Here is a 27,567-nt window from a genome sequence, read left to right as displayed (position 1 = left end):
TCTGAGGCCATTGCTGAGATAAGAAGGAAGCTACAGAAGCAAACTACAAATGTCCACCACAAGGAACCCTGTGACTGTGCTCTCACAGAATATACAGTTTGGGGCAGTGATTCTCAAGTGCAGATGGGCTGGTAGTAAAAAGAAGGCTAGAGGTGGCCAGGCGCAGTGGCTCACGCCTATAATCCCAGCACTTTGGGAGGCCAAGGCGGGCAGATCACAAGGTCAAGAGATCAAGACCATCCTGGCTAACACGGTGAAACCCCATCTCTACTAAAAATACAAAAAAAAAAAAAAAAATTAGCTGGGCGTGGTGTCGAGCGCCCGTAGTCCCAGCTACTCAGGAGGCTGAGGCAGGAGAATGGAATGAACCCGGGAGGCAGAGCTTTCAGTGAGCTGAGATCGCGCAACTGCACTCCAGCCTGGGCGACACAGTGAGACTCCGTCTCAAAAAAAAAAAAGAAGGCTAGAGGTATAGCTCTAGTCTGAAAGAAACATAATTGCAGAACAATGTGGTAAGTGCCATACAGCCAATACTTAAAACAACATGTCACAGTGTCCAGGAAAAAAAAAAAGGCCACCCTAAGACTTTAGGGAAGTCTTCAAAGAGGTGGTACTGACCAAACTTAGTCCTGAAGAAAAAGGGTCAGTTAGCAAATCACCTAACTACAACTATAGCATCAAAGTTTCCTGATTCCGGCCAGGCGTGGTGGCTCACGCCTGTAATTCCACCACTTTGAGAGGCCAAGGCGGGTGGATCATGAGGTCAGGAGTTCAAGATCAGCCCGACCAATATGGTGAAACCCCGTCTCTACTGAAAATACAAAAAAATTAGCTAGGCACGGTGGTACGTGCCTGTAGTCACAGCTACTCGGGAGGCTGAGGCAGGAGAATCACTTGAACCCAGGAGGCGGAGGTTACAGTGAGCCAACATTGCACCACTGCACTCCAGCCTGGGCGATAGAGCAAGACTCTGTCTCAAAAAAAAAAACAAAAACAAAAACAAAACAAACAAACAAAAAAAAAACAAAGTTTCCTGATTCCCTATCAAGAGCTCTTTCCACTACTAGGGTGGAGAGGAAAATGGGCACTGAGGCCTCAAGGGAAATGACTGCCACAGAAGCTCATTTAAACCAGCTGTCAAAACTGCTCAGCACTTAAGCACACTGTAAAGGACTTGTCCACACTGCAGCAGGACCACAAAGACCCTGCCAACCTTACAGGAGGATGTTTCAGTTAGATAACAGTCATGATCTAAGCATGGAATGGGATATTCTGTCATTTCCCAGCACTTTGGTTTCCTCACCTACTACCAGGCTGCTCTTTCCACTATATGTGTAAGGGCTGACAGTTCAAACAGAAAAGTACCAAACACAGTAAGCTAAATTGAGACCACATTATAAGTTAAAGGAAAAACCCACTATACTGATATTTCCACACATACAGTTTATGCTCATTGAGACAGGAGGTAAATAAAGGGTTTGCATTGGTAGGTAGGGTTTGCATCTATCTCTACCACTTACTAATTGTGTGACCCTGAGCAAGTCACTTTTCTGACCCTCAATTTCCTCATCTGTAAAATGGGAAACATTATAATACCTTTCTTGGAGCTACTATAGGAATTAAAACAAGATAAAAGGAAAGCACTTGGCCAAATTGTAAAGCATCAGTAAATATTAGTTATGTTCCCTAACTCTTTAAGGAGAGACATTCAAAGTACTATATGACTTCCAACTTCATAAAGAGCAGAATCCTCAACACTCCATTCCATTTGGGCTTGAAACAATCAAAAATCTTTCCAGGGAAGGCTTTTAAAAACAATACCACATTAAACATTGGTGATTTGTTTTAAAAGCTGCAATTAAGAGGATTCCACTGTTTCACCAGGCTCTTGTGGCATCCAATTAAGTAATAACATGAGAGAGGAGCTCTTCATTACGGAGGAAAACTTCCACAAGCCAGTGACAGGTGTGCAGGGCTCATGCTGAGATCAAAATAGTTGACTACAGCATTAATTCCCCCCTTTCCTTTTTCCCAAAGACACTTAAGTTGGCATGCAATTAGTTGAAAAGTAAACCAGACCAAATGACTGCCATATTTCAAGCTTTATTACCTTTTATCATGTTAACATCTACCAATTGAGTTTTAAGGGATTAACACCAGAACAGATGGTTTAAATGCACAATAAGTGAGCTTCAGTGATCAGAAATGGTAATAACCAAGCTGAATTTACACTTACACTGAGATGTTAGCATTTTTCCCTAAATTGTGTCTATTGTAAATTAAAGTTATTCCTTTTCTATTTTCATGTATATACTTTATAAATAACATTAAAAATAAAACCCTCTTCAAGGGCATGCATTTTTTTCTAATTTGCCTGCCTTCCCTCCAAATGTAAAGCAAACTTCTTTTATCCCTTGATGTAATCAATAAAAATTAAAGCCAAACATCCAGCATTTGTTTATTTTGCAAGTTACAGACAATGGTTTTAGCAGCACCTACCAAAAAAGCACATCCCCAAAATCCAAATGGAAAGATAATTAAGCATCCATTTGTTGAAACAGCCCTTTTTAGGGCTACACTTGATTGCCAATGAAAAAAGCTCCTGGAAAGTCAGATCTCCAAATTTGGTGTTGGGAAGCAACTCAGGAAATATGTACACACTTACACAGGATGAGCCATCATGATAAGAAAAACACAAGATTTGGATTCAAGTCCCAGTCTGGCATACACTGTACTCATTCAAGCAATTACGGAGTAAATGTTTTCTATCAGGTACAATATTGAGTGCTAATGATAAAAAGCAAGACACATTACAAATTGTTACTATAAAATGTTACAGGTCCTATAACAGGCATCGACACAGGAGAAGCATGAGGAGAAAATAGTCAATTCTACCTGGAAAAGAGAGCAACAACTTTATAGTGGAAGCAATGTAGGTGGTAGATTTTTAAAAATAAAATAAGGCCATGTTTGCCAAGTTGAGAAGGGAAGAGGACCATTTGAGTAGAAGAAGCAACACAAGTAGAGATTTGGCAGTTTAAGAGCATATAGTAAGTCCCAAGGATTGCAAGTGGTTTGGCAGGGTTGGGCTGAGAAGGAGTCACTGGAGGTGACCCTGGCAGCAGATGGAAGAATGGAGGCTGCTGTCCACACAAGAGCTGCTGAGAGTCTGAGCTAAGGCAACAGCTGTGGGGATGGAGAGAAAGGCATACATTCGAGAAATGTTAAGGTGATAGTATCTATACAACTTAGTGACCAAAGGAATATGAGAAGATAAGGAAATCCCAAATTTCCGGCTTGAGTGACTGAGAAAATGGTGATGTCATTCACTGAGATAAGAAACACAAAGAGAAGAAGGTATGGGGGGAAAGGATAATGAGTTCAGTTTTGAGCCAGACTTGTGACTTTAAACCAGTCACTTGATACCTCAAAATTAGTTCCCCAGTTAGCAAAATGGTTATACCACTTACCTCAAAGAAATTCTCAATGTGGTGAGAATTAAGATAATAAAGGAGGAAAATATTTTATTATTTTTACCCTCTACCTATGACTCTGTGGAAGAAACTGCTAATAGTATCCATTTTCCCTTGCTTCCTTTTAATATAGACACTCTCCTACCACAACCCTCTGCCAAAATAACTGAGCACATGCAACCGGGTTGGAAACTACATTTCCTAATGTTATTTATAACTTCACATGTCTTGTTTCTAAAGATAATGAATGAGATGCTGGGAGAATTGACATACAGCTCACTTTTTTTTTTAAGACAACTGTGTATCCTCTACTCTCTCTTCTCCCTTCTCATGGACTTATTTCAAGGTAGATGTGTTAATAAGCTATCATTGAGAATGCAGATGAGGGCATCACCCCCAGACAACAAGACAGAAGGAGCCTGGATCTCTAGATGATTTCATGGAGCAGAACCTCTGCCCACTGTGGTCATAAGAGACTTACCCCTGAACCGTTTTATAAAAGATAAATGTCCATCTTGTTTGAGCCACTGAATGTCTGGGTCTCTTTCAGCAGCTACCCTGTACTCTAACTACTCACCTTTCAAGCTTGTAAAATCTGTAAGGAAACTGAGCAAGACAAATTTTAAGGCCCTAGAAATCTACTAGACGTTGGCAGTACCTTTTAGATTGGAGATAAGAACATTCACGAGTATATACGCACATGCACAACTAACAGACATAAAGTGAGAATAACAGTTGGATTGATGTGTGCCAGGCAACAAAGCAGGCCCAGGACTGTAGCCAACTAATCAAGGCTGAAAATTCCAATTTTTTATCTCATATGGCTTCCACATTAAAACAACTAATTCTTAAAAGATCCAGTAATATGTAAATTACTACCTGACTCTCAAATCTACAATCTGGAACAATGGAATCAATTATGACATTCTTAGGTGAGGGGTAATTTACCTGAATATAACAATCTCAGACTAAAATAAGAAGAGAAGCTTAGGAATTCTTAAATATTTTGCACTATAATCATACACAAAAATAATGCAGGGCAGGGCACATGGAAAACCAAGTAGCTATGCTATGACATGACTGTATGTGAATGTGATATAACCTAGAAGCTAAATGAAATATAATGGCTTCTTTTCAAGGGTCAGGAAGAAGGCTATTAAGAACTAGACCCTTGGTCGGGGATGATGGCTCACACTGGTAATCCCAGCACCTTGGGAGGCTGAGGCGGGCAGATCACGAGGTCAGGAGATTGAGCCCAGCCTGGCCAACAGAGTGAAACCCCGTACCTACTAAAAATACAAAAATTAGCTGGGCGTGATGGCGGGCGCCTGTAATTCCAGCTACTCAGCAGGCTGAGGCATGAGAATCGCTTGAATCTGGGAGGCAGAGGTTGCAGTGAGCCAAAATCCAGCCACTGCACGAGCGAAACCCTGTCTCAAAACAACAACAACAACAACAACAAAAAAAAAACAAAAACTGAAAAACTAATTTGCCACTGTCATATCTTATTTATAAAAAATACAAAAGAATATAAAATACAAAATCAAAAAGAATTCAATACAATTAAGTTCACCTAGACGTCAAAAAAACTGTTTCTTCAGTGTTACAAAATGCTTAAGTGTAATCCCTCTCTTATACGAAGGCTCTGTTACAGACAGTTACCATATACTGGATCAACTATATTTAATGCCACTATATTAGCACTGTTGTAATTCTCAAACATAATCAACTAGTGACTAAGAATGAAGCAATCAGGAGAAAGCATAGGATATAAAAATAAACTAGCAATTTTAGTATCATCACTCTTTAATACTAGACACAGCATCAACTTTTTCAATCATGCATTCCCTCAGCAATCATTATGGAAAACACACTGTTGCCAGCTACTAAAACAGAGATAATACACACAGGAACACACACACACAGCGGTCTTATCCACCTTCAAGTAGCTCTCACAGTCTGTCTGCCACGGAATTTTGCTCCTTGGATTTGAGAAAGAAAGACGCACAGGAAGATTTTTAGTGTTACCTCTTATCTTCAGTTAGCATCAATGAAAGTATCTATTTTACATACGAAAAAGACTGTTGTGTATTCCTAAGAAAATAGATGTTGGCTGGGCACGGTGGCTCATGCCTGTAATCCCAGCACTTTGGGAAGCCGAGGCGGGCAGATCACGAGGTCAGGAGTTCGAGACCAGCCTGGCCAAACCTGGTGAAACTCTGTCTCTACTAAAAATACAAAAATTAGCCAGGCATGGTGGTGCGCGCCTGTAGTGCCAGCTACTCGGGAGGCTGAGGCAGAAGAATCACTTGAACCTGGGGGGATCAGAGGTTGCAGTGAGCCGGGATCACACCACTGCACTCCAGCCTGGGCAATAGCGTGAGACTCCACCTCAAAAATAAATAAATAAATAAATAAAATAGATGTGAAGCTCTAATCAACAGCTAAAAGTATTACAGAAGGGGAAAAAATATGAGATTTGGAGTCAGGAGACTTGGGACGTGGGGTCCAGATTCTGTTACTCAACAAATGAATGATCTTGTGTAATTAACTCATCTTACTTTTCCTAACCTATAGAATGGATATGAAAAGCATAATTAACTGCTTCACAGAGTTTTAAGGCTCAAATAAGAGAGATAATATCTTTCATATACACCTACATATTCATACAAGCTGTTTCTGAGAAAATATAAGGGTTAAGTATATAGCTCTGAAATCAGATTGCTTGGGTTCTAATCACAGCTGTATCCCTTCATTAGCTGTGAGACTAAGCAAGCTACTTCCTTTCTCTGAGACTCAGTTCTCTCCTCTATAAAATGGGGATAATGAGGATTAAAACAAATACTGCACTTGGCACATGCCTGGCATAAAACACAGTGTTAGCTAGTATCATTATCATTATTCTTAGCTCTGTCCTAAATAAAGTGAGTACAAAGATGAAAAAAAGGTCCTCCACAAAAAGAGCTACCAGTTTAGTACAAGAAACATATTAGTAAAAAGAAAAATTTTAGACTGGACACGGTGACTCACACCTGTAATCCCAACACTTTGGGAGGCCGAGGCTGATGGATCACTTGAGCTCAAGAGTTTGAGACAAGCCTGGGCAACATGGCGAAACCCCACCTCTACAAAAAATTAGCTGGGCATGATGGCAGGCACCTATGGTCCCAGCTACTCAGGAGGCTCAAGTGTAGAGATCACTTAAGCCTGGGAAGCTGAGGCTGCAATGAATCATGATCATGTCACTGTACTCCAGCCTGGGTGACAGAGTGAGATCCTGTCTCAAAAAAAAAAAGAAAAGAAAAAAAAATTTAAGTACCATAAAAATACTTTACAAAGAATTATGCAAATATCAGTTGACATTATTATATATAAAGTTAATATGATAAAGTAACTCAGGCTGATTCTGACTGGGGCCTATGGAAACCCATCTCCTTACTTAGTCACTGTATTACGTTCATACTAGCAGACCAAGAACAGAGAAGAAAGATGCCTAAGTATGTTCTTATAGTCAAATAACACAGACTTTGAAACTGTCCTGAACAACAACTATTCTACTCTAATACTTAACACAGAAGGCAATGATCCAGACAACATAATACAGTTACTTGTAGTGAAGAAAAACTGACATCCCCTTGGAAAAAAATGAATAAAATTAGTGTAGTACCAAAACTCAGAGCCAGAAGTCTCTCATATGGAAAAATCCTTAACTAATACACTGCAGCATTCAGATACATCAATAATTAAACACATTGAAAATTTAGGTTGATGTTCCACTTAGGAAAAATATCATCCACATTACTGAAATGCTGTAAACAGAATCAATTTTCAGGTAAGAGATCATCTGAATAAGTCTCCATAAAATTAAGCATTCTAGCCGCTGGAAGCAGATCCCCCACTTGCCAGCCACCATCTGCACCTTTTTAAATGAAGATACATCAATGTGCTCACCTGAGAGACACCACTGGATTCATACGCCATAATCCCAAGATGCACTTGGAACTTTCCCCTAAAAATGGACACACTTAACTGTTAGAAGGTAGAAAGAGGAATGAAAAAAAATCTATTTTAATTTCTGTACATACTCCTAGAAGGCTTAAAACCAGGATTTCAACTTGAGTGTCATCATGAGGGAAGCTATAGTTGTTACCTCTATCCCTATTCCTCAACAGTTCTCCACACACTACCCTGTGTCCTAAGTTTTTCTAATCAAGGAGCCTCCCACTTCCTTGTTCTAGGGATCAAGACTAGACCAAGATCCAAACCTCAAGTCTAAGCTCTTCTCTAAGTCCTCTGGGGCTGCCTCACAGTAGTACCTCACCCCATTTTCTCACTTCCACTATGCAGTTACATTCACTCAATACCTTATCTTCCCAGAACATCATTCTGGCCTCTTTTCTTCTGCTGTCCCCAAGGACTACCATAATAAAACTCATCAAAATGTCTTTATATAGTTCAAGGGAAATTTTAAATTTCCCTCTTAAAATAGCAGTGAATTCCGGCGGGGCACAGTGGCTTATGCCCGTAATCCCAGCACTTTGGGAGGCCAAGACAGGAGGTTGGTTGGAAGACAGAAGGCTGGCTGGAGGACAGGAGTTCGAAACCAGTCTGGGCAACATAGAGACCCTGTCTCTACAAAAAATTCAAGAATGAGCCAGGCATGGTGGTACATGCCTATAATCCCAGCTACTCAGGATACTGAGGTGAGAGGATCACTATGTCCAGGAGTTCCAGGCTGCAGTAAGCTATGAGCAGGACTCTGCACTCCAGCCTGGGTGACAGAGCAAGATTCGTCTCAAAAATCCAAGGGGCAGGGGTGGGGGCAGGGCATGGTGTTGTACACCTGTGGTCCCAGCTACTCAGGAGGGATCACTAAGCCCAGGAGGTGGAGGCTACAGTGAGCCATGAGCCCACCACTGTACTCCAGCCTGGGTGACAGAGCAAGACCCTGTCTCAAAAAAAAAAGGTAGTTAATTCTCTAAGCCCCACTTAATACTAATTATGAATGTCACATAATAGTTACTATCTTGGCTAGCATTTTTCCAATTTAAAAGGCATTTTCACATTCATTATCTCATTTGATCTTCACAACAGGAAAGTCGGCTATTATTATCTCTATCCCAAGTTTCAAACGAGAAAGTCAGTTGTCCCATGAAACTTAGCTAGTAAACAGCAATGCTGGACCTCCCACCAAGTTTGTATGATCACAAATCCAATGCCCTTTCCACATATGCACTCACTCTATTGACCAAGAGAGTATAAAAAAATACATCATCTATCTAACTGTCCCTTAAACAAATTACGTAGATGGAACAGCAAGTTCCTGGAGAAAAATAAGCTCTATTAGTTTAACAGTATCACATGAAAATATAACATAATGGCAATTGAAGTTGGCCATCTTTTTTTCTGAGATGGAGTTTCCCTCTTGTTGCCCAAGCTGGAGTGCGATGACATGATCTTGGCTCACTGCAACCTCTGCTTTCCGGGTTCAAGAGATTCTCCTGCCTCAGCCTCCCAAGTAGCTGGGACTACAGGCATGTGCCATTACGTCTGGCTTTTTTTTTTTTTTTTTTTTTTTTTTTTATTTTTAGTAGAGACAAGGTTTCACCATTTTGGCCAGGCTAGTCTCGAACTCCTGACCTCCGGTGACCCGCTCACCTCAGCCTCCCAAAGTGCTGGGATTACAGGTGTGAGCCACCATGCCCATCTGATGTTGGCCATCTTTTAATAATCCTGAGGCCAATGATGAAAGCACCAAATTATCCCCTGATACTCTACTAGCAGTAGCATTACTCAATAAGGGAAACCAACATATTACTAAGCCCCTATCATGTTACAGTCATATACTAGACCCCACCACATACATTAACCCTAACATCCCTGTAAAGTGTGTATCATATCCCTATTTTGCAGATGAGCAAAATAAGGCTCATAGAAGAGTAAGGGTTATCCAATGATGGTCAAGAGGTTTATCCAAGATAACCCAATAAATGGCAGTGCCAAGATTTTGAAACCCAAGTCTGAGGCTATTTCCAGTGACTATGCCATGCTTTGGAGCCTTTTAAAGAATTCTTAAAACAGGATTATGCCTAGAAGTCCTTTAATTTTGGTGAGATAATCAAAATACTCCATGTATGTTACTGCTGTAAAACAAGATGAAATGACAGGAAGAACAATCAGATATATACATCCGATGATAGGTACTAATTCACATATAATATTATTTTTGAGCCAACTGCTGTAATATCTATCAGTTTAATTTAAACTTGAATGTATCTTCAGAATGTCTTACCCTGTAATTGAAAACCTAGGATAAGCTTTGAATCTGGTAAACTGTCTGCCACTAATTTAGTTACTAAACGTGTCTTAACTTTTTATATGGGTAACATGGAAACAATACCTACCTATCAGAGTTCTCATTAAGATTTAGAAATGGCGGGGTGTGGTGGCTCACACCTGTAATCCCAGCACTTTGGGAGGCCGAGGCAAGTGGATCACCTGAGGTCAGGAGTTTGAGACCAGCCTGGTCAACGTGGTGAAACCTCGTCTCTACTAAAATGTAAAAATTAGCTGGGCGTAGTGGCAGGAACCTATACTTCCAGCTACTCGGGAGGCTGAGGCAGGAAAATGACAATCACTTGAACCCGGGAGGTGGAGGGTGCAGTGAACCGAGATCGTGCCACTGCACTCCAGCCTGAGCAACAAGAGTCAAACTATGTCAAGAAAAAAAAAATTAGACATAATGTAAGTAAAACACCTATGGCAATGTCTAGCATGTGTAGCTATTATCAGCCTCTGCCCTCTGTGGATATTCCCTGCCAAAACATGCACATGAAAATTTAAAATTCAAACATAGGATATTCCAAATATAATGGGTTGTTTGGTGTCATGGAAAATAAATATTCAGATGAATTAAATTTTCAATTTTCATCCAATATTTTGGTATCAGATAATTCTTTTAATCCCAGATAATCAAAACAAACCTGGGCATTTGCCTTGAATCCCTAAGCAGAGTTTCTTCCCCATTCAGAAGATCTTCTAGTTACCTAGTAACCACCTGCCAGCCCCAAACTGAAAAAAACTGGCTCTGTTCTGGGCTAATTACCCAACCAGCATGAACAATCTAAATCGAAGTGTAGAATAAAGGGAATTGTCAGCCAGAATGTTATCAGAATTATCCACAACAGGAGACCTGAGAATCCAAAAACCACCGGGCGGTTATTTCCATGAGAATAAAATCACAATTTATGAACCCTGCAAATTATACCATTATTAAAACAAACATCCCATTGAGGCTACAGCCATCAGATAAATGGTTTTATTGTCCCCATTGTTTCATCTACTGCCGCAAAGAGGTGAAAACTGAATGAGCAGTTACCAGAAGCAGTAATTTCTAGGAAATTACAATGCAGACCTCCATCTTAAAGCTCCCTTTGTGTTGGAGTGTACAGGCTCTGGAAGGGAAGAGGGAAATGGGGAATCAACTGTTTTCTACATGCCCCCCAACTCAAAGATCCTGACAACTTTACAAGCAGAACTCACCAGTTTTCTCCACATTTTCCTATTTCTTTTCTTGCCCAGTAGTTCAATCCTGGGCTCACCCAGGAGGGAAGAATCTGAACTCAGCAAATCTACTTTATTCACTAGGGAACTTTTGGACAATCCTCCAACCCAAATAAACACAGAAAGACAAGAAAATGGCCCCTGGTTTCCCTGGCTCTCACAATACGAAGTATCTCTAGCTAGGCAGAGCGATGAGAATTGATGAGAAAGTACAAAAGCAAAGCATAAGTGCCTCCCATTATTAAAAAAAAAAAAAAAAAAAAAATTCCTTTGCAACAACTGCTAGCACCACAAAGCTCAAATGACATTTACAGACTTGAATGGGAAACCTGAGACACCACCTAACAGCCAACCTGTGCTGAATTGCATCACAGAATAGAGAAGGCAAAAGTAATCCCTTCAGGAATAGTTTAACAAATCCACAAATCTACCAATTTTGGAAATGAAAGGAATGAAGCTAGCATCACTGGGCATCTGCTATATGCCAACTACTGTACACACATTATTTCTAATCCTCCCAACAACCCTCTGAGGTAGAACAGATATGCCTTATTAACAGGTGAGAATTTAAGGCTTAGAGAAATTAAATAACTTGTCCATGGTCACACGGCTACTTAACCAGGATATGAATTAAAGTTTCTCTGACTTTAAAATGGAAGCACTTTTAACCTTGAGCAAATATTTTAACAAATTATTTGCTTTTATTTATTTTTGCCATTTTATTCTATTAGCAGAGCCCAATTTAAAATACTTATATTAAAAACCTGTAAGATATCAGATTTAAATGCTACCTGATCCTTTTACAAAGTTCTAACACTGTGAGGCAGTCATGGGCAGATGCAGATGAACTATAACCTCATCATACAATTCACTTTCAGAATTCTCCTTTGGTCCTCTCAACAAACTTCTGAGGTATGACTCCACCACCACCACTTTACACTGAGAATAGGAACTAAAACCCAGAACTCTGACTACAAACTCATTGCTTATGCAGCTTGATCACAGATCACAATGCCAGACTTAAACATAGGCATAAAGAACTCAAAAATCTGCTGTGGAGATCTTTGCTTATTTTTGAAGAACATCTGTTCATAATTAACAGCATGTGTAACACTGGGCATGAGGGAGGGAAGGTAGAGCAACAGAAAGTCCCTTAGGGCCTTAAGCTGCCTAAATGTAAATTTTCCTGTTTCAAAAACACTGGAAGCCCATTCATTGGAAGAGAACAGGAGCTCTAAGTGACAGAAATGCATTTTGGCACTCTGAACTCCTAAATGTACTCTAGACCACCAAGTGAAAGCTTGCTGGTAATACTGGCTTCCAGGGATTGAGGGCCTACTATGCATCAGACATTATGCTAGGCTCTTTATATACATTAATCCTAATCTTCTTCGATGGTCCTTTGGGAAGATGGTAGAATCCCTGTTTCACAGATGATTAAACTACAGCTGAGAGGTGAACTGACTGAATCCTGATTGATCTGACCATTGTTTAATCTATAGTGATAGAAAAGCTGATAGGTGGCTGCTTAAATGGGGGGATATGAGGAGAACGAGGAGGGAAAGACTTCAAAAGGGAACCAAGAAACTTGGGAGGTGACAGATATGTTCACCATTTGCTTTGTGGTGATGGTTTCATGGGTGTATATGTATGTCAAAACTTAGCAAGTTGTACATAAAATTTGTATCACTTATTGTATGTCAATTTTACTTCAATGAAGCTGTTTAGGAGAAAATACACCCACACATAAACACACACACACAATTTTCTTTTTACTAACCACTGACTACAACCCCAGAATATCTGCCCTAAAACTGTCTGATCACAGGGAGGCCAGGCCAGAGTTCTTTCCCTAACCAATTTAGTTTCAAGTTTATGTAAACGGTTAGTAAAACATCACTGAAAGTTTTAAATATCCAAGAATAACAAATTATTTCCAAGCACTCTACAGCACTTCAGAATACGTTTCCATACAAATGAAATGTTAGTTACAAAATGTAGCCTGGTAAAAGAATAAACAGTAAAGTCTTCGGCATCACACAAACCTGGACTGAATCCCATCCTTGCCTCTTATTATGAATCTAATCAGGTTTCTAAATCTGTATTCACCTTCTCATTTATAAAATGAAAGTGATAGTAACAATGCTATCCATCTTAGTCAGTTCAGGCTGCTGTGTATGTAACAGAATACCACAAACATTTATTTTTCACAGGTCTGGAGGCTGGGAAGTCCAAGATCAAGGTACTAGCAGATCTGGTGTCTGGTGACAATCAACTTCCTGGTTTGTAGATGGCCCTCTTCTCACTGTATCCTCACACAGTGGAAAGCAGAGAGAGAGGAAGTAAGCTCTCTGGTGTCTCTTCTTATACGGGCACTTATAGAGCTCCATCCTAATGACCTAATTACTTCCCAAAAATCCCACCCCAAACATCACACTGAGGATTAGGGTTTCAACATATGAATTTTAGTGGGATACGCTCAGTCCACAGCACTACCATTTTCTGAAATCATACTATGTGCCAAACACTGAACTAAGCACTTTAGTTACTTCCTAACAATTATATAATGTAAATACCATTATGTCTCCATCAAATGGATAGAGAAAATAAGTTATAGAAAGATTAAGTAACTATATAATATAAATGCCATAATTCTCCACCTAATAGATGGAGAAAATAAGTTATAGAAAGATTAAGTAACTTTGAAGGTCACACAGCAAGTAAGTACAACAGCTGAGATTTAAACTCACCTTACAAAATTATTGAGGAATAACTGGAAGAAGGAGGTAAAATATCATCAGTGTCAGTAAAGCATGAATAACAGAATTCCCCCCACTCATCATTTAGAGCAAGTTTTGCTAAAGAAATCTAGTGTAATTAAATGGAAATTTGTTTAATATTCCATAAATTAACTTTTAACTGATGAAAGCTAGTGGTAAGCAATTTATCCAGTTAATTCCTAATTCACAGTCTACAAAGTAACTATTATTTTTCTCTTTTACTAATGGAGAAAATGAAACTCTGAAATGTTAAATAACCTTCAATGGTGGCACAGATATAAGCTGCATCACTTGGATGCAAGCATAAGTCTTCTGACAAGAAATGAGTCTCTTTCTAGTTCAGCTTGTTGATATCCAAGCCACTCAGAAGCAAACTCAATAATTTTTCAGATATCGTTCATTTAGGTACCTTAAGCAGTATCTTGCACAATAGCACAGAATCAAAGTTTCATGGATCTGAACTTTAAAATCTTTGCCCTGATACATGTTTACAGTGTTAGCGCTTCATAAATGACATCTACACACTAATATACTCAATATTTTCCTCACTTATTTCTGGTTTGGGTAAGAAAACTGATGCTACAATCGGTCAAAATATAATTGTCAATGAATAAGTAAAAAACAAAAACCAGAAGAGGTGAGAACGACCCCCAGACCAACCAAAGCCTGCGCTCCGCTGCATCCCACACCCAGTGCCTACGTCCCGCCGCCGTTGCTGTCACCGCCACCATGCCCAAGAAAAAGGCTGAAGGGGATGCTAAAGGAGATAAGGCCAAGGTGAAGGATGAACCACAGAGAAGATCCACAAGGTTGTCTGCTAAACCTGCTCCTCCAAAGACAGAGCCCAGGCCTAAAAAGTCCCCTGCAAAGAAGGGAGAGAAGGTACCCGAAGGGAAAAAGGGAAAAGCTGAGGCTGGCCAGGAGCGGGATAACCCTGCAGAAAATGGAGACGCCAAAACAGACCAGGCACAGAAAGCTGAAGGTGCTGGAGATGCCAAGCGAAGTGTGTGCATTTTTAATAACCGTGTACTTCTGGTGACTGTACAGTTTGAAATACTATTTTTAATCAAGTTTTATAAAAATGCAGAATTTTGTTTTACTTTTTTAAGCTATGTTGTTAGCACACAGAACATGTCATTGTTGTTTTGAGAGGAAGGGGCATATGTCACTAATAAAATGTCTCCAACGCTGGATTGATGTGGGGAAAACACCTTTCCCTTCCAGTTTTGAGAGACTTCCTCTTGGCTCCCAAGAGCAGGGATTCCCTGACTTTGACACACATGGCCACTTTGGCACAAAAGCCTTGTGCTATAGAAAACCAAATTTGGTGTTATGCCCTCTTCTCCCTTTCCACCTTTCAGCTAGACTTAACTCCCTTAAACCCAGACATCTGTTGGGACCTGACCCCTAATCATTGGTTATCAGTGTGTCAGGCAATCTGGACTTTCCAGTGATGCCACTGAGATGGCACCTGTCAAAAGGGCAGTGGTTCCGTTTCTAGATTGTGGATCTTCAGGTAAATTCTGTCACTTCCACTTCACTTCCTAAAAGTCAGGGTCAGCTCATGAAAAGTTGTTAAACAACATGTTAAATGTGAAATGTCAACCCTCACTCTAAACTTTCCCTGTTCAGAGCATCAGATGAAGACTTCATTGGGTTTTATAGTGCCTTTCTGATTTTTGGTAGGCCATTAAAGAAGGGAGTTAGAAAGTTGTTGTATACGGTTAACGATTGTCTGCACATGTCCTGCCTGAAATACCATGATTGTTTATGGACAGTATCTTTAATAAAGCTGGATACAGTTTGGCTTGGAAAAAAAACAGAATATAATACTTGTATACCACATTTATGAGCTAAAAAACAGAATACTTGTATACCACATTTATGAGCTTCTTTCAAATGTATTAAATTTCAAAGGTGGATATAGATATGACTGTCCCCACTTTAAACGGGAGAAAACTGAGATTCACAGAGGACTTAAACAACCTGTCCAAGTCAGACAGCTAGTAAGTGGCTGAGCTGGGGTTCAAATTCAGTTCTTCTGACTCCATGTCCAGAATTGTCCACACATAAGACCTAGTCTTCTTTCAAAAATAAGCTCAGGTCACTCTTCCTCCAAGAACTCTTCCCTGAAAAAAGTTTTTAATACCCCGTCTCTGCTACTTATTTTATAACATCTATAACACTGAACTGTAACTTGGTTTTTGTTTTTTTTTTTTTTTGAGATGGAGTCTCCCTCTATTGCCCAGGCTGGATTGCAGTGGCGCAATCTCGGCTCACTGCAAACTCCGCCTCCCGGGTTCAAGCGATTATCCTGCCTCAGCCTCCTGAGTAGCTGGGACTACACGCACGCGCCGCCATGCCCAGCTAATTTTTGTATTTTTAGTAGAGACGAGGTTTCACCATGTTGGCCAGGATGGTCTCAAACTCCTGACTTCGTGATCCGCCCGCCTCGGCCTCCCAAAGTGCTGGGATTACAGGCATGAGCCACCGCACCCAGCCAACTTATTTGTTTATACCTTATCTCTGGGAGCTCCTTGAAGACAACAACTACACCTTACTCATCTCTGTGTATCATCAAAACCAACCTAACACAGAGGCTGATATCCACGTTGACTAAAATAATGCATAGATGCATAAGTGATTATTTTTGCTTGCTACAAAGACTCTAATCAGCAAAATATTTTGGGGAATCCTAATTAAAATTGCCCGCCAGAGGCTGGGCACTGTGACTCATGCCTGTAATCCCAGCACTTTGGGAGGCCAAGGTGGGTGGATCACGAGGTCAGGAGATCGAGACCATCCTGGCTAACACAGTGAAACCCCATCTCTACTAAAAATACAAAAAAAATTAGCCAGGCGTGGTGGCACACGCCTGTAGTCCCAGCTACTCGGGAGGCTGAGGCAGGAAACCGGGAGGTGGAGCTTGCAGTGAGTCGAGATCGCGCCATTGCACTTCAACCTGGGGGAAAAAAAATTGCCTGCCAGAAACTACTAATGGCTTAATAGGGTAATTAAAAACCCACATTTCTTAAAGTCTCAATTTTTCTACCATCAAATAGTTAAGTCAAATCTTATATTTCAGTTGTAAAAATCAAATACACAAGCATTTGATACAATTTGGTTTTATAGCATTCGTTTTACATTATCTACAAATTAAAACTGACCAAAGGTTAATAAAGAGGAAACTTGGAAGCAGAAAAAAGAACTCTAGACTAAGAGTCAGAAAAGCAATCATAAGGTCCCATCTTCTCCATTTACCAATGTGATCTGCATTCATTCCAAGTGAGATTCCAGGGATCTGTCATAAATCAAGTTCTTTCTGAGTCTCATTGTGTCTACTGTGTACACAGCTCCACTGACCCAGCTATGGGCAAAGAGTAAAGGAAAGCTACATGAGAGTGGGCTGAAGTAGAGTAGAGACAACACAAGGGGCAGGGAGCAAGGGCAACAACAATGATAGAAGACACTCTATTAAAACTCAGCCCAGGCCATGTGCCAGGCTCATGCCTACAGTCCCAGCACCTTGGGAGGCCAAGGCAGGCGGATCACGAGGTCAGGAGATCAAGACCATCCTGGCTAAAAGAATGAAACCCCGTCTCTACTAAAAATACAAAAATTAGCTGGGCAAGGTGGTGCACGCCTGTAATCCTAGCTACTTGGGAGGCTCAGGCAGGAGAATTGCTTGAACCCGGGAGGCAGAGGACGCCGTGAGCCGAGATCGTGCCACTGCACTCCAGCCTGGGTGACACAGCAAGACTCTGTCTCAAAAGCAAAAACAAACAAACAAACAAACAAAAAAAACTCAGCCCAGAGCAACATGGAGTAACTGACTCATTGGGAAATTACAGCTGTTAATAGGCCAGTTTGAAATGATGAATTCACCTGACATGTCTTTACTGATGCCTATTCTGTACAAGGTCCCAAGATGGGCTCTGAGAATAAAAGGATGATCAGATACAACTCCTGTCCACTGCAAGTGGAAGAGAGACCAACAAATAATAAATGGATAACCACAATCAGAGTAACCCAGAGATGGGGTACCCAATCCCAACCTAGGAAATCATGGAAAACCTTCTGGAAAAGGTTATCTCCTAGAATGAGTCTTAAAGGCTAAGTCAGAGTAGACCAACTAAGAGTAACAAAGAGATATCTAGGCCAAGAGAACAGCACGTGCAAAGACAGTGAGAAAAGAGGCACTGCACATCTGAAGAACTACAGACATGGTACAATGCAAACTTCAGTACGTTTTACTGGAGGTAAAATGTACAAGCCAGGAGGAGAGACAATAAATGACAATGGTGAGGAAGTTGGGGAGAGGATCTTGAACTACCTCAGATACCATATTGGGAAACCTGGGCCTCATCTCAAAGGTTTTAAGTCAAAAGTTTAACACTAACTCCTATCTAGGAGACAGTGTCCCTACAATGACACTTGGTTGAAGGGCAGGCTTTCAGACGTGTTCATTTTAAAGGGTGTTGGTTTTTCCCTTCAAAATTATACAGCCTGATCAAAATGTAAGTAAACACAAAAAATATTTTTAAAAACACTCCTTTGCTTCTGGGGCAGGGGATTATGGAGAAATACTGTACCTCCTCAATGATGATTGATCTAGTCAGAAAAAATTTAGAAAGGGGTGTTTTTTACATTCACTGACTTTTTTTTTGAGACATTGTCTCACTCTGTCACCGAGGCTGGAGTGCAATGGCATGATCAATGCTCCCTGCAGCCTCGACCTCCTGGGCCCAAGCGATCCTCCCACCTCAGCCTCCCGAGTAGCTGGGACCACAGGCATGTGCCATCACTCCCAGCTAATTTATTTTTATTTTTTTGTAGAGATGTTGCCCGGGCTGGTCTCAAACTCCTAGTCCCAAGTGATCCTCCTGCCTTGGCTTCCAGAAGTGCTGGGATCACAGGTGTGAGCCACCATGGCTGGCCCACTGACTTTTTTTTTTTTTTTTTTTTTGAGACGGAGTCTTGCCCTGTCACCCAGGCTGCAGTACAGTGGCGCAATCTCGGCTCACTGCAAGCATCACCTCCGGGTTCACGCCATTCTCCCACCTCAGCCTCCTGAATAGCTGGGACTACAGGTGCCTGCCATCACGCCTGGCTCATTTTGTTTTTGTATTTTTAGTAGAGACAGGGTTTCACCGTGTTAGCCAGGATGGTCTTGATCTCCTGACCTCATGATCCACCCGCCTCAGCCTCCCAAAGTGCTGGGATTACACACGTGAGCCACCACGCCTAGTCCACTGACATTTTTAATTGAGAAAGAACTATCAACCTCAGTGAACTCTCCAGAACAATCCAATCTGTTTCAACCAAAAACCACAAAGTTTAAAAAGATGATAGAGTCTGAGCACTTTGGAAGACCAAGGCAGCAGAGGATTGCTTGAGGCCAACAGTTCAAGACCAGCCTGGGCAACATAATGAGACTTCATCTCTACCAAAAAAAAAGAATGATGGAGAGTCAAAGTTCATACCACACCTCCACTGGTTCACCAAGAAATCCAGGCAAATAGCCAAAGTTTGATCTCTGTTGCCAAGAAGAGATCAAGTAAGCTACAACCAGAAAATAGGTCCCAAAATACAGAAACCAATAAAGTCAGCACTTAATTTCTCTAATAAAGGTGTTTTAAAAGACAAAACATTATTCCTTCTTCATATACTGAAAGTCACAATAAATTCCATACTTCCACTCTAGAAAGATAACATTAATAACAGCTACCATTTATTGAGTAATTAATATTTGCCAAGCACTGTGGTAAGTTATCTATGAATTATCTCATTCAATCCTCACAACTACATAGGAATTATGTACTATTATTACTACACTTCCCTTTTAAAGGTTACAAAAATGAAACACAGAAAAGTGTAGTAACATACCCAAGGTCTCATAGCTATTAAGAGAGTAAGCCAGAACAAAGTAGATGCAGTATGTATTTCTAAAGAGATCATTAACAATCTAGGGAAAATTCATCCCATTAAATTTCTTAGACTACTAAATATCCAAATTATTTAAATAGTTTTACATTTATCATCAAGAAGACTGACCCTGGCCAGGCGCAGTGGCTCACGCCTATAACTCCAACACTTTGGGAGGCCAAGGCAGGAGGATCACCTAAGGTCAGGAGTTTGAGACCAGCCTGGACAACATGGTGAAACCCCGTCACTACTAAAAATACAAAAACTACCTGAGCATGGTGGCGCACGCCTGTAATCCCAGCTACTCAGGAGGTTGAGCCAGGAGAATCACTGGAACCCGGGAGGCAGAGGCTGCAGTGAGCCAAGATCATGCCACTGCACTCCACGCTGGGTGACAAAGTAAGACTCCGTCTCAAAAAAAACGAGATTGACCCTTTCCCCATAGCAACAAATGGTGACCAGATCCTAGTGTGCAAAACCACTGCATTACTCTATACTTTGTAGTACCAACATGCACATTAGCTCAGAGTGGGTGAGTTACATCCTGCTCTGTAAAAACTGGTTCACTCACTTAGCACTGGCTCAATCACTCCACAAAAATGTACTAAGCCCCTGCTAGGTTCCAAGTATCAGGGATATACAAATAATCAGTGAGACACTGTCTCTGGAAGGCAGCATGTCACATAGGAAAAAGCACTCATATGTTTTGGAGGCAGAAAAGTCTGGGGATTAAATCCCACCCTAGTCACTTATTGGCTGATGGGCCTGCATAGGCTCAACATCTCTGAGCCTGTTTTCTTACACATAAAATAATTATGACCACCACAGCAGGGTGCAATGACATACACCTGTAGTCCCAGCCATGCAGGAGGCTGAGGCAGGATGATCACTTGAGTCCAGGAGTTCAAGACCAGCCTGGGCAATATAGCAAGACCCCATCTCAAAGAAAATAAAAAATCATCATCATCATCTTTTTAAATGTCTAACACTAAAAAATACGGCCACATACACACAGAAAAATTGTCAGGTTTAAGTAAGATAAGAGGGCCTAGCACAATGTCAGTACACAATGAATGTCAATTTCCCACCCCCAGAACAAAGGTTCCAGGCTATACAGGGGTGTTAACTGGAAGACAAAATAATGTTTAACACTGTGACTTGTCTAGACTACTTCTTTCTCCATTCTCCTCTGTCCAATCACAGTGAAAAACCAAAGTCATTATACAAGATTATTTGCCTATGGCTACATCTGTACGTTTGTCTTTTTCTACTGTAAATGTACCAGGCTAAGGGTAGGGAGACCTAATACACCTTAAAAATCACTCTTACACATAGCTATGGATAGTTCTCTAAAAGCCACTTCACACCTTTCCTTAACCACAAAGTGGAGAAAAGTAAGCACCAAGCCCAATTAATTTTCTAACATCCTGACAAAGTTGTGAAACTGTTCAACTCTAAAGTTTTTTTATTCTACTAAGGCGAAGAAAAAATTGCATTCACATTGGCTTTCAAAATAGTATTTTTAGTAAAGGTTGGACAACATCAGCCATTCCCCCAATAAGAAATAAGTAAAGCCTAGAAACATAATAATATCAACAAATAAAAATATATCATTTTATACTGAGTCAAGGCAGTGACACCAAACTGTAATAGTGTCATTGCATTCTTCATGGACATGTTAAAAAAAAAAAAAGAAAAAAAACTAAGTTTCAGTTTCATTAAAGAATGTCCTTGCCAGACGCAATGGCTCACACCTGTAATCCCAGAACTTTGGGAGGCCAAGGTGGGCGGATCACCTGAGGTCAGGAGTTCGAGACCAGCCTGGCCAACATGGCAAAAACCCCGTTTCTACTAAAAATACAAAAATTAGCCGGGCATGGTTTCGGCCGCCTGTAATGCCAGCTACTTGGATGGCTGAGGCAGGAGAATTGCTTGAACCCAGGAGGCGGAGGTTGCAGTGAGCCCAGATCGCACCACTGCACTCCAGCTGGGGTGACAAAGCGAGACTCCCTCTCAAAAAAAAAAAAAAAAAAGAATCTTCCGGAAGTCGTAAAAACTATTAATTTTACCCAGGCACAGTGGTGCAGAGCTGTAGTCCCAGCTACTGGAGAAGCTGAGGCAGAAGGAGCACTTGATGCCAGGAGTTCAAGACCAGCCTGGGCAACACAGCAAAACTCCATCTCAAAAAAAAAGTATTAATTTTACTAAATCTTAATCCTTAATTATACATCTGCTTCATATTCTATGTGAAGAAAGGGAAAAATGGAATGTACATTTAAAGCATTTTTTCTTTTTGAGATGGAGTCTAGTTCTGTCGCCCCGGCCGGAGGGCAGTGGCGCGATCTCGGATCACTGCAACCTCTGCCTCTCCAGTTCAAGAGATTCTTCTGCCTCAGCCTCCCGAGTAGCTGGGATTACAGGCACATGCCACCACGCCCAGTGAATTTTTGTATTTTTAGTAGAGATGGAGTTTCACCATGTTAGCCAGGCTAGTCTCAATCTCCTGACCTCAGGTGATCCACCCGCCTCGGCCTCCCAAAGTGCTGGGATTACAGACGTGAGCCACCACACCCAGCCTCACATAAAGCATTTCTGCTGCATATTAAGGTACAAGAATTGTCTCAAAGAAAAGCACTAAAGCACTTGTGCAATTGAGTTGCAAACTGTACAAGCTGCTTTTTTTTTTTATAAACACCATTTTTACTTGAAAAAACGACTGGCAGAAAAATTATGATTATTCAGACTTGGATGTTTGGCAGACAATTTTTTGAAAATGAACAATGTGAGACTGTCTCTTCAACGAAAACAACTGTCAGTATTGGTTGCCAATGATAAAATTTGAGCTTTCAAGTGAAAATTAGAAAAGACTTGTCTGATGAGATGAGTGGTGATATTAACAAATGTGGGTTCTTAAACATTATACAGTTCAGAAGATCTGCACATGGCCAGGTGCAGTGGCCCACATCTGTAATTCCAGCACTTTTGAGAGGCTGGGGCAGGGGTATCACTTGAGCCCAGGAGTTGGAGACCAGCCTGGACAACACAGTGAAATCCTGTCTCTACGAAAAACTACAAAAATTAGCAAGACACGGTGGCCTGCACCTGAAGTCTCAGCTACTCAGGAGGCTGAGGTGGCAGGATTACATGATGATGTGAGCCCAGGAAGTTGAGGCCAAAGTGAGTCGTGAATGCACCACTGCACTCCAGTGTGAAACCCGGTCTCAAAAAAGAAGCTCCACAATAACTCAGTAATATAGACTGAACTGCCTCCCCTCAAAATTCATAAATTGAAGCCCTATTCCTCAATATGATAGTATCTGGAAACAGATCCTTTGGGAGATAATTAGGTTTAGATGATTTATAATTAGGTTTAGATTAGGTCATGAGGGTGGGGCTGCCATGATGGGATTAGTGCCTTTAAAGAGACACCAGAGAGCTTGCCTGTTCACTCGCACTTATTCTTTCTCTCTCTGTCTTCTCCCTCTCCAATCCACCATGTGAGGAAACATCGAGAAGGTGGCCATCTAGATGCCAGTAAGAGAGCCCTAACCAAAAACTAACCAGGCTGGAACACTGATCTTGGACTTCTTTCTGCCTGCAGCACTGCGAGAAAATAAATTTTTGTTGTTTAAACCACCCAGTCTATGGCATTTTGGTACGGCAGCCTGAGCAGACTAAGATATTCAGTGAACCAATATTTTCCAAATGACCAATGCATAATGCTACAAAAATTACGCATGGGTAAAAGATCTAACAAAGCACTAACAGACTAATGGTTTTTCTTGGAGAAATAAGCAAATTAAAAAATAATAAAGAAAAAAACAAACCAATGGATTTTAATGTAACAGAGCATGAAAAGCTCAGTGGTATGGTTCAGACTGTACAAGGCAATGAACCTTAACAAACTACCAATTGTCAAGTTTTGGTGTAACATGGGCGTCCAACCTTTTGGTTTCCCTGGGCTACATTGGAAGAAAAATGGACTTGGGCCTCACATAAAATACACCAACACTAACAATAGCTGATAAGCTGAAAAAAAAAAAAAAGAAAGAAAAGAAAAAAAAAAGTGTGTATAATTTTCATGATATCCACTACAGATAAGCAAAAAAGTCCTCACATTCAAAGGGCTGGACATGACTGGTGCAGTATCAAAGAGGAATATCCACAATTATATAAAAACATTCCTCCTTTTGGCTGGGCACGGTGGCTCACGCCTGTAATCCCAACACTTTAGGAGGCCAAGGTGGGTGGATCATGAGGTCAGGAGTTCAAGACCAGCCTGGGCAAGATGGTGAAACCCTGTCTCTACTAAAAATACAAAAATTAGCTGGGCGTGGTGGCGCATGCCTGTAGTCCCAGCTATTTGGGAGGCTGAGGCAGGAGAATCACTTGAACCCAGGAGGCAGAGGTTGCAGTGAGTCGAGATCCTGCCATTGCACTCCAGCCTGGGCGACAAGAGCGAAACTCCGTCTAAAAAGAAAAAGAAAATTCCTCCTTTGTGGGACTGGATTTTCTTTATATTCCATGCAAAACAACAAACTGTAACAGATTGAATGCAGAGGCAGATCCAATAAGATACTAAAGAGATTTTTTTAAATGTAAAATATTATTCTAATTTTTTACGTTTAGAATAATATACTTATTTTCATTAGAATATGCTAACACAGCTGAAGGCAGTGGCTCACGCCTGTAATCCCAGTACTTTGGGAGGCTAAGGCAGGAGAATTGCTTGAGCCTAGGAGTTCGAGACCAGCCTGGCCAACAGAGCAAGATCCTGTCTCTACAAAAAAATTTTAAAATAACCAGGCATAGTGGCACATGCCTGTAGTCCCAGCTACTTAGGAGGCTGAGGTTGGAGGATCGCTTCAGCCTAGCAGGTCAAGGCTGCAGTGAGCCATGACTGCGCCACTGCAAGCAAAAGTTCTTTGGAGTTGTCAATAAATATGAATGTGAAGACACCAAAATGTTTGAGAAACTGTTGCTACATAGCAATAAGCAAGAACACACTATACCTACATACAAGAACATAAATGAGTCTCACAAATATATATGAAAAGCCAGTCATACCTACGAAACGTCATAAACAGGCAAAAATAATCTACATTATTAGAAGTTGTTGGTTTCCTTGGAGGAGGAGATAATGTTCCCTTTCTTGATCCGAATGCTGGTTATACATTTTGTGCATTTTTTTCTATGTGTTATACGAATCTCAATTTATTTTTAATTTATATTTTCTATATAAATATACACACATCTGCCTTATGCTCACCTACAGAAGTTTTGTTAACACTGGTCGAGAGTAGAACTGACACATACCCTTTTTTTTTTTTTTTGAGACGGAGTCTTGCTCTGTCCCCCAGGCTGGAGTGCAGTGGCGCGATCTCGGCTCACTGCAAGCTCCGCCTCCCGGGTTCATGCCATTCTCCTGCCTCAGCCTCCCGAGTAGCTGGGACTACAGGCGCCCGCCAACACGCCCGGCTAATTTTTTGTATTTTTAGTAGAGACGAGGTTTCACCGTGTTAGCCAGGATGGTCTCGATCTCCTGACCTCGTGATCCGCCCGCCTCGGCCTCCCAAAGTGCAGGGATTACAGGATTGAGCCACCGCGCCCGGCCCTTTTTTTTAAACAGCTCCTCGGGTGATTCTAAAGAGTAGCCAGGGCCGGGCGCGGTGGCTCACGCCTGTAATCCCAGCACTTTGGGAGGCCGAGGCGGGTGGATCCCAAGGTCAGGAGATCGAGACCATCCTGGCTAACACGGTGAAACCCCGTCTCTACTAAAAATACAAAAAAATTAGCCGGGCGTGGTGGCAGGCGCCTGTAGTCCCAGCTACTTGGGAGGCTGAGGCAGGAGAATGGCATGAACCCGGGAGTCGGAGCTTGCAGTGAGCCGAGATCGCGTCACTGCACTCTAGCCGGAGTGACAGAGCGAGACTCCGTCTCAAAAAAAAAAAAAAAAAAAAAAAGAGTAGCCAGATACTACCTGTCTAAGTAGGTTGAAGACTACTGATTTAGGCTGGGTGCTGGCTCACGCCTGTAATCCCAGCACTTTGGGAGGCCAAGGCAGGCAGATCATCTGAGGTCAGGGGTTCAAGACCAGCCTGGCCAACATGGTGAAATCCCATCTCTACCAAAAATACAAACAATTAGCCGGGCATGGTGCCACATGCCTGCATTTGTAAGCACCTTGGGAGGCCGAGGCAGGAGGATCACTTGACCAGGACAACATAGCGAGATCCTGTCTCTAAAAAAAAAAAAGTGTTACTGGGTAATGGGACTAAAAACAATACTTTTGCTTCTTTTTACTTTTTATAATTTCTAGTTTCTATCATGAGCATATATTATTTAATGGTGGAAGAAATAAAGCTTTTTTTAAAGTTAAAAAATAAGAATAAGAATAAAGCAAGTCAGAAGAATATTTATCCTATAATTCTATTTATAAAAAGTTGCAAAGGTAAAAAATATACTGTTTAGGGATATGCACATATTTGGTAAAAGTATAAAGAAAAGCAAAGAAATGATTCACATAAAATTTAGGAAACTGTTTATCTCTGAGGGAGAGAGAAGGTGGGAGATTCAATCAAGTAGGACCTCACAGGAGGCTTTAAAGGTACTAGAAATCTCCTTTTTGTTAAGCTGGGTAGCAAGTAGAAAAGTCTTCAATTTGTTATTCTTTCAAGTTGTGGGCTTATGTTAAATATACTTTTATACATATGACATATTTTACAATTTAAAAAAAGGATATAAATGGGGTTGACAAATTAGAATTTGGGGGCTGTAACCCAGACTTTTCCACTGACTGCGTAACCTTAAACAAGTCATTTAACCTCTCAGAGCATAATTTTTCTTCTTATTTTATTAATGAGGAAGCTAACAGCTAACATCTGTTTAGGACTTTGGCATTTAAAGAACTGTTTAAAGTTCCTAGACCAGGCCGGGCGCGGTGGCTCACGCTTGTAATCCCAGCACTTTGGGGGGCCGAGGCGGGCGGATCACGAGGTCAGGAGATCGAGACCACGGTGAAACCCCGTCTCTACTAAAAATACAAAAAAAATTAGCCGGGCGTGGTGGCGGGCGCCTGTAGTCCCAGCTACTCGGAGAGGCTGAGGCAGGAGAATGGCGTGAACCCAGGAGGCGGAGCTTGCAGTGAGCCGAGATCGCGCCACTGCACTCCAGCCTGGGTGACAGAGCGAGACTCCGTCTCAAAAAAAAAAAAAAAAAAAAAAAAAAAGTTCCTAGACTCTAAACATGCAAATATGCATGAGATCATAATACAAAATAATACCTCATTAATAAATATCACAATACTAAGAACTCATTGGTAGGGCACACAAGGCTATTCACCATTCTAGCCTCTGTCTATCTTTCTAATAATAAAGGCAACGACTAATTTTTTTAATGTGTACTATAAAATATATTGTGTGAAATGCTTTCCATTGATTATCTTATTTAATCCTCAAAACAATCCTATGATATTAATTCTATTATCCCCACTTTACAGATGAGCCCATTGTGCCCAACGTCACACAGCTAATAGTAAGCGGTAGACAGACTTCAAAACCCACATTTAACCACAGCATTCATTTTGCCTCACTTTTCTCACCGTATTTGTCTATCTTTCCCATGACACTGAAAGCTCCTTGACAACTGCTTTCTGTTCGTTTTTATTTCCCCTGGCACTTAGCAGACATTCATTAAATAAATAAATAGTGAACAGATATTTCATATATGTACAGTGTTTTCAGGACATGAACTGGTTTGTTCCCCCTTGACAGCCTTGTGAAGTATGAAAGTTTGATTGTGTGACAGGGTCTCACTCTGTAACCCAG

At 41.1% G+C, this 27,567-nt stretch overlaps 1 protein-coding gene and 1 pseudogene across 5 annotated transcripts in view; one reads left to right on the top strand and one right to left on the bottom strand.

Annotated features, from left to right (window-relative positions):
• The window catches only part of FAM168A (family with sequence similarity 168 member A), a 201,366-nt gene that overhangs the window by 169,750 nt on the left and 4,049 nt on the right, over positions 1-27,567 (bottom strand). For 3 of the 5 annotated variants that reach the window (XM_030794820.1, XM_030794821.1, XM_030794823.1), the window contains exon 2: positions 7,425-7,482. The exons of the other annotated variants lie outside the window; for them this stretch is intronic. In XM_030794820.1, the coding sequence (XP_030650680.1) occupies positions 7,425-7,454 (30 nt within the window). In that variant the 5' untranslated portion in view covers positions 7,455-7,482. The remainder of the gene's footprint in view (positions 1-7,424; positions 7,483-27,567) is intronic. 5 annotated transcript variants of the gene reach the window in all.
• Positions 14,267-14,995, top strand: LOC105739593 (annotated as a pseudogene).

This window comes from Nomascus leucogenys, chromosome 15 (assembly GCF_006542625.1).
Source record: "Nomascus leucogenys isolate Asia chromosome 15, Asia_NLE_v1, whole genome shotgun sequence".
Lineage (NCBI taxonomy): Eukaryota > Metazoa > Chordata > Mammalia > Primates > Hylobatidae > Nomascus > Nomascus leucogenys.
This window is presented reverse-complemented; position numbering and strand designations above follow the sequence as displayed.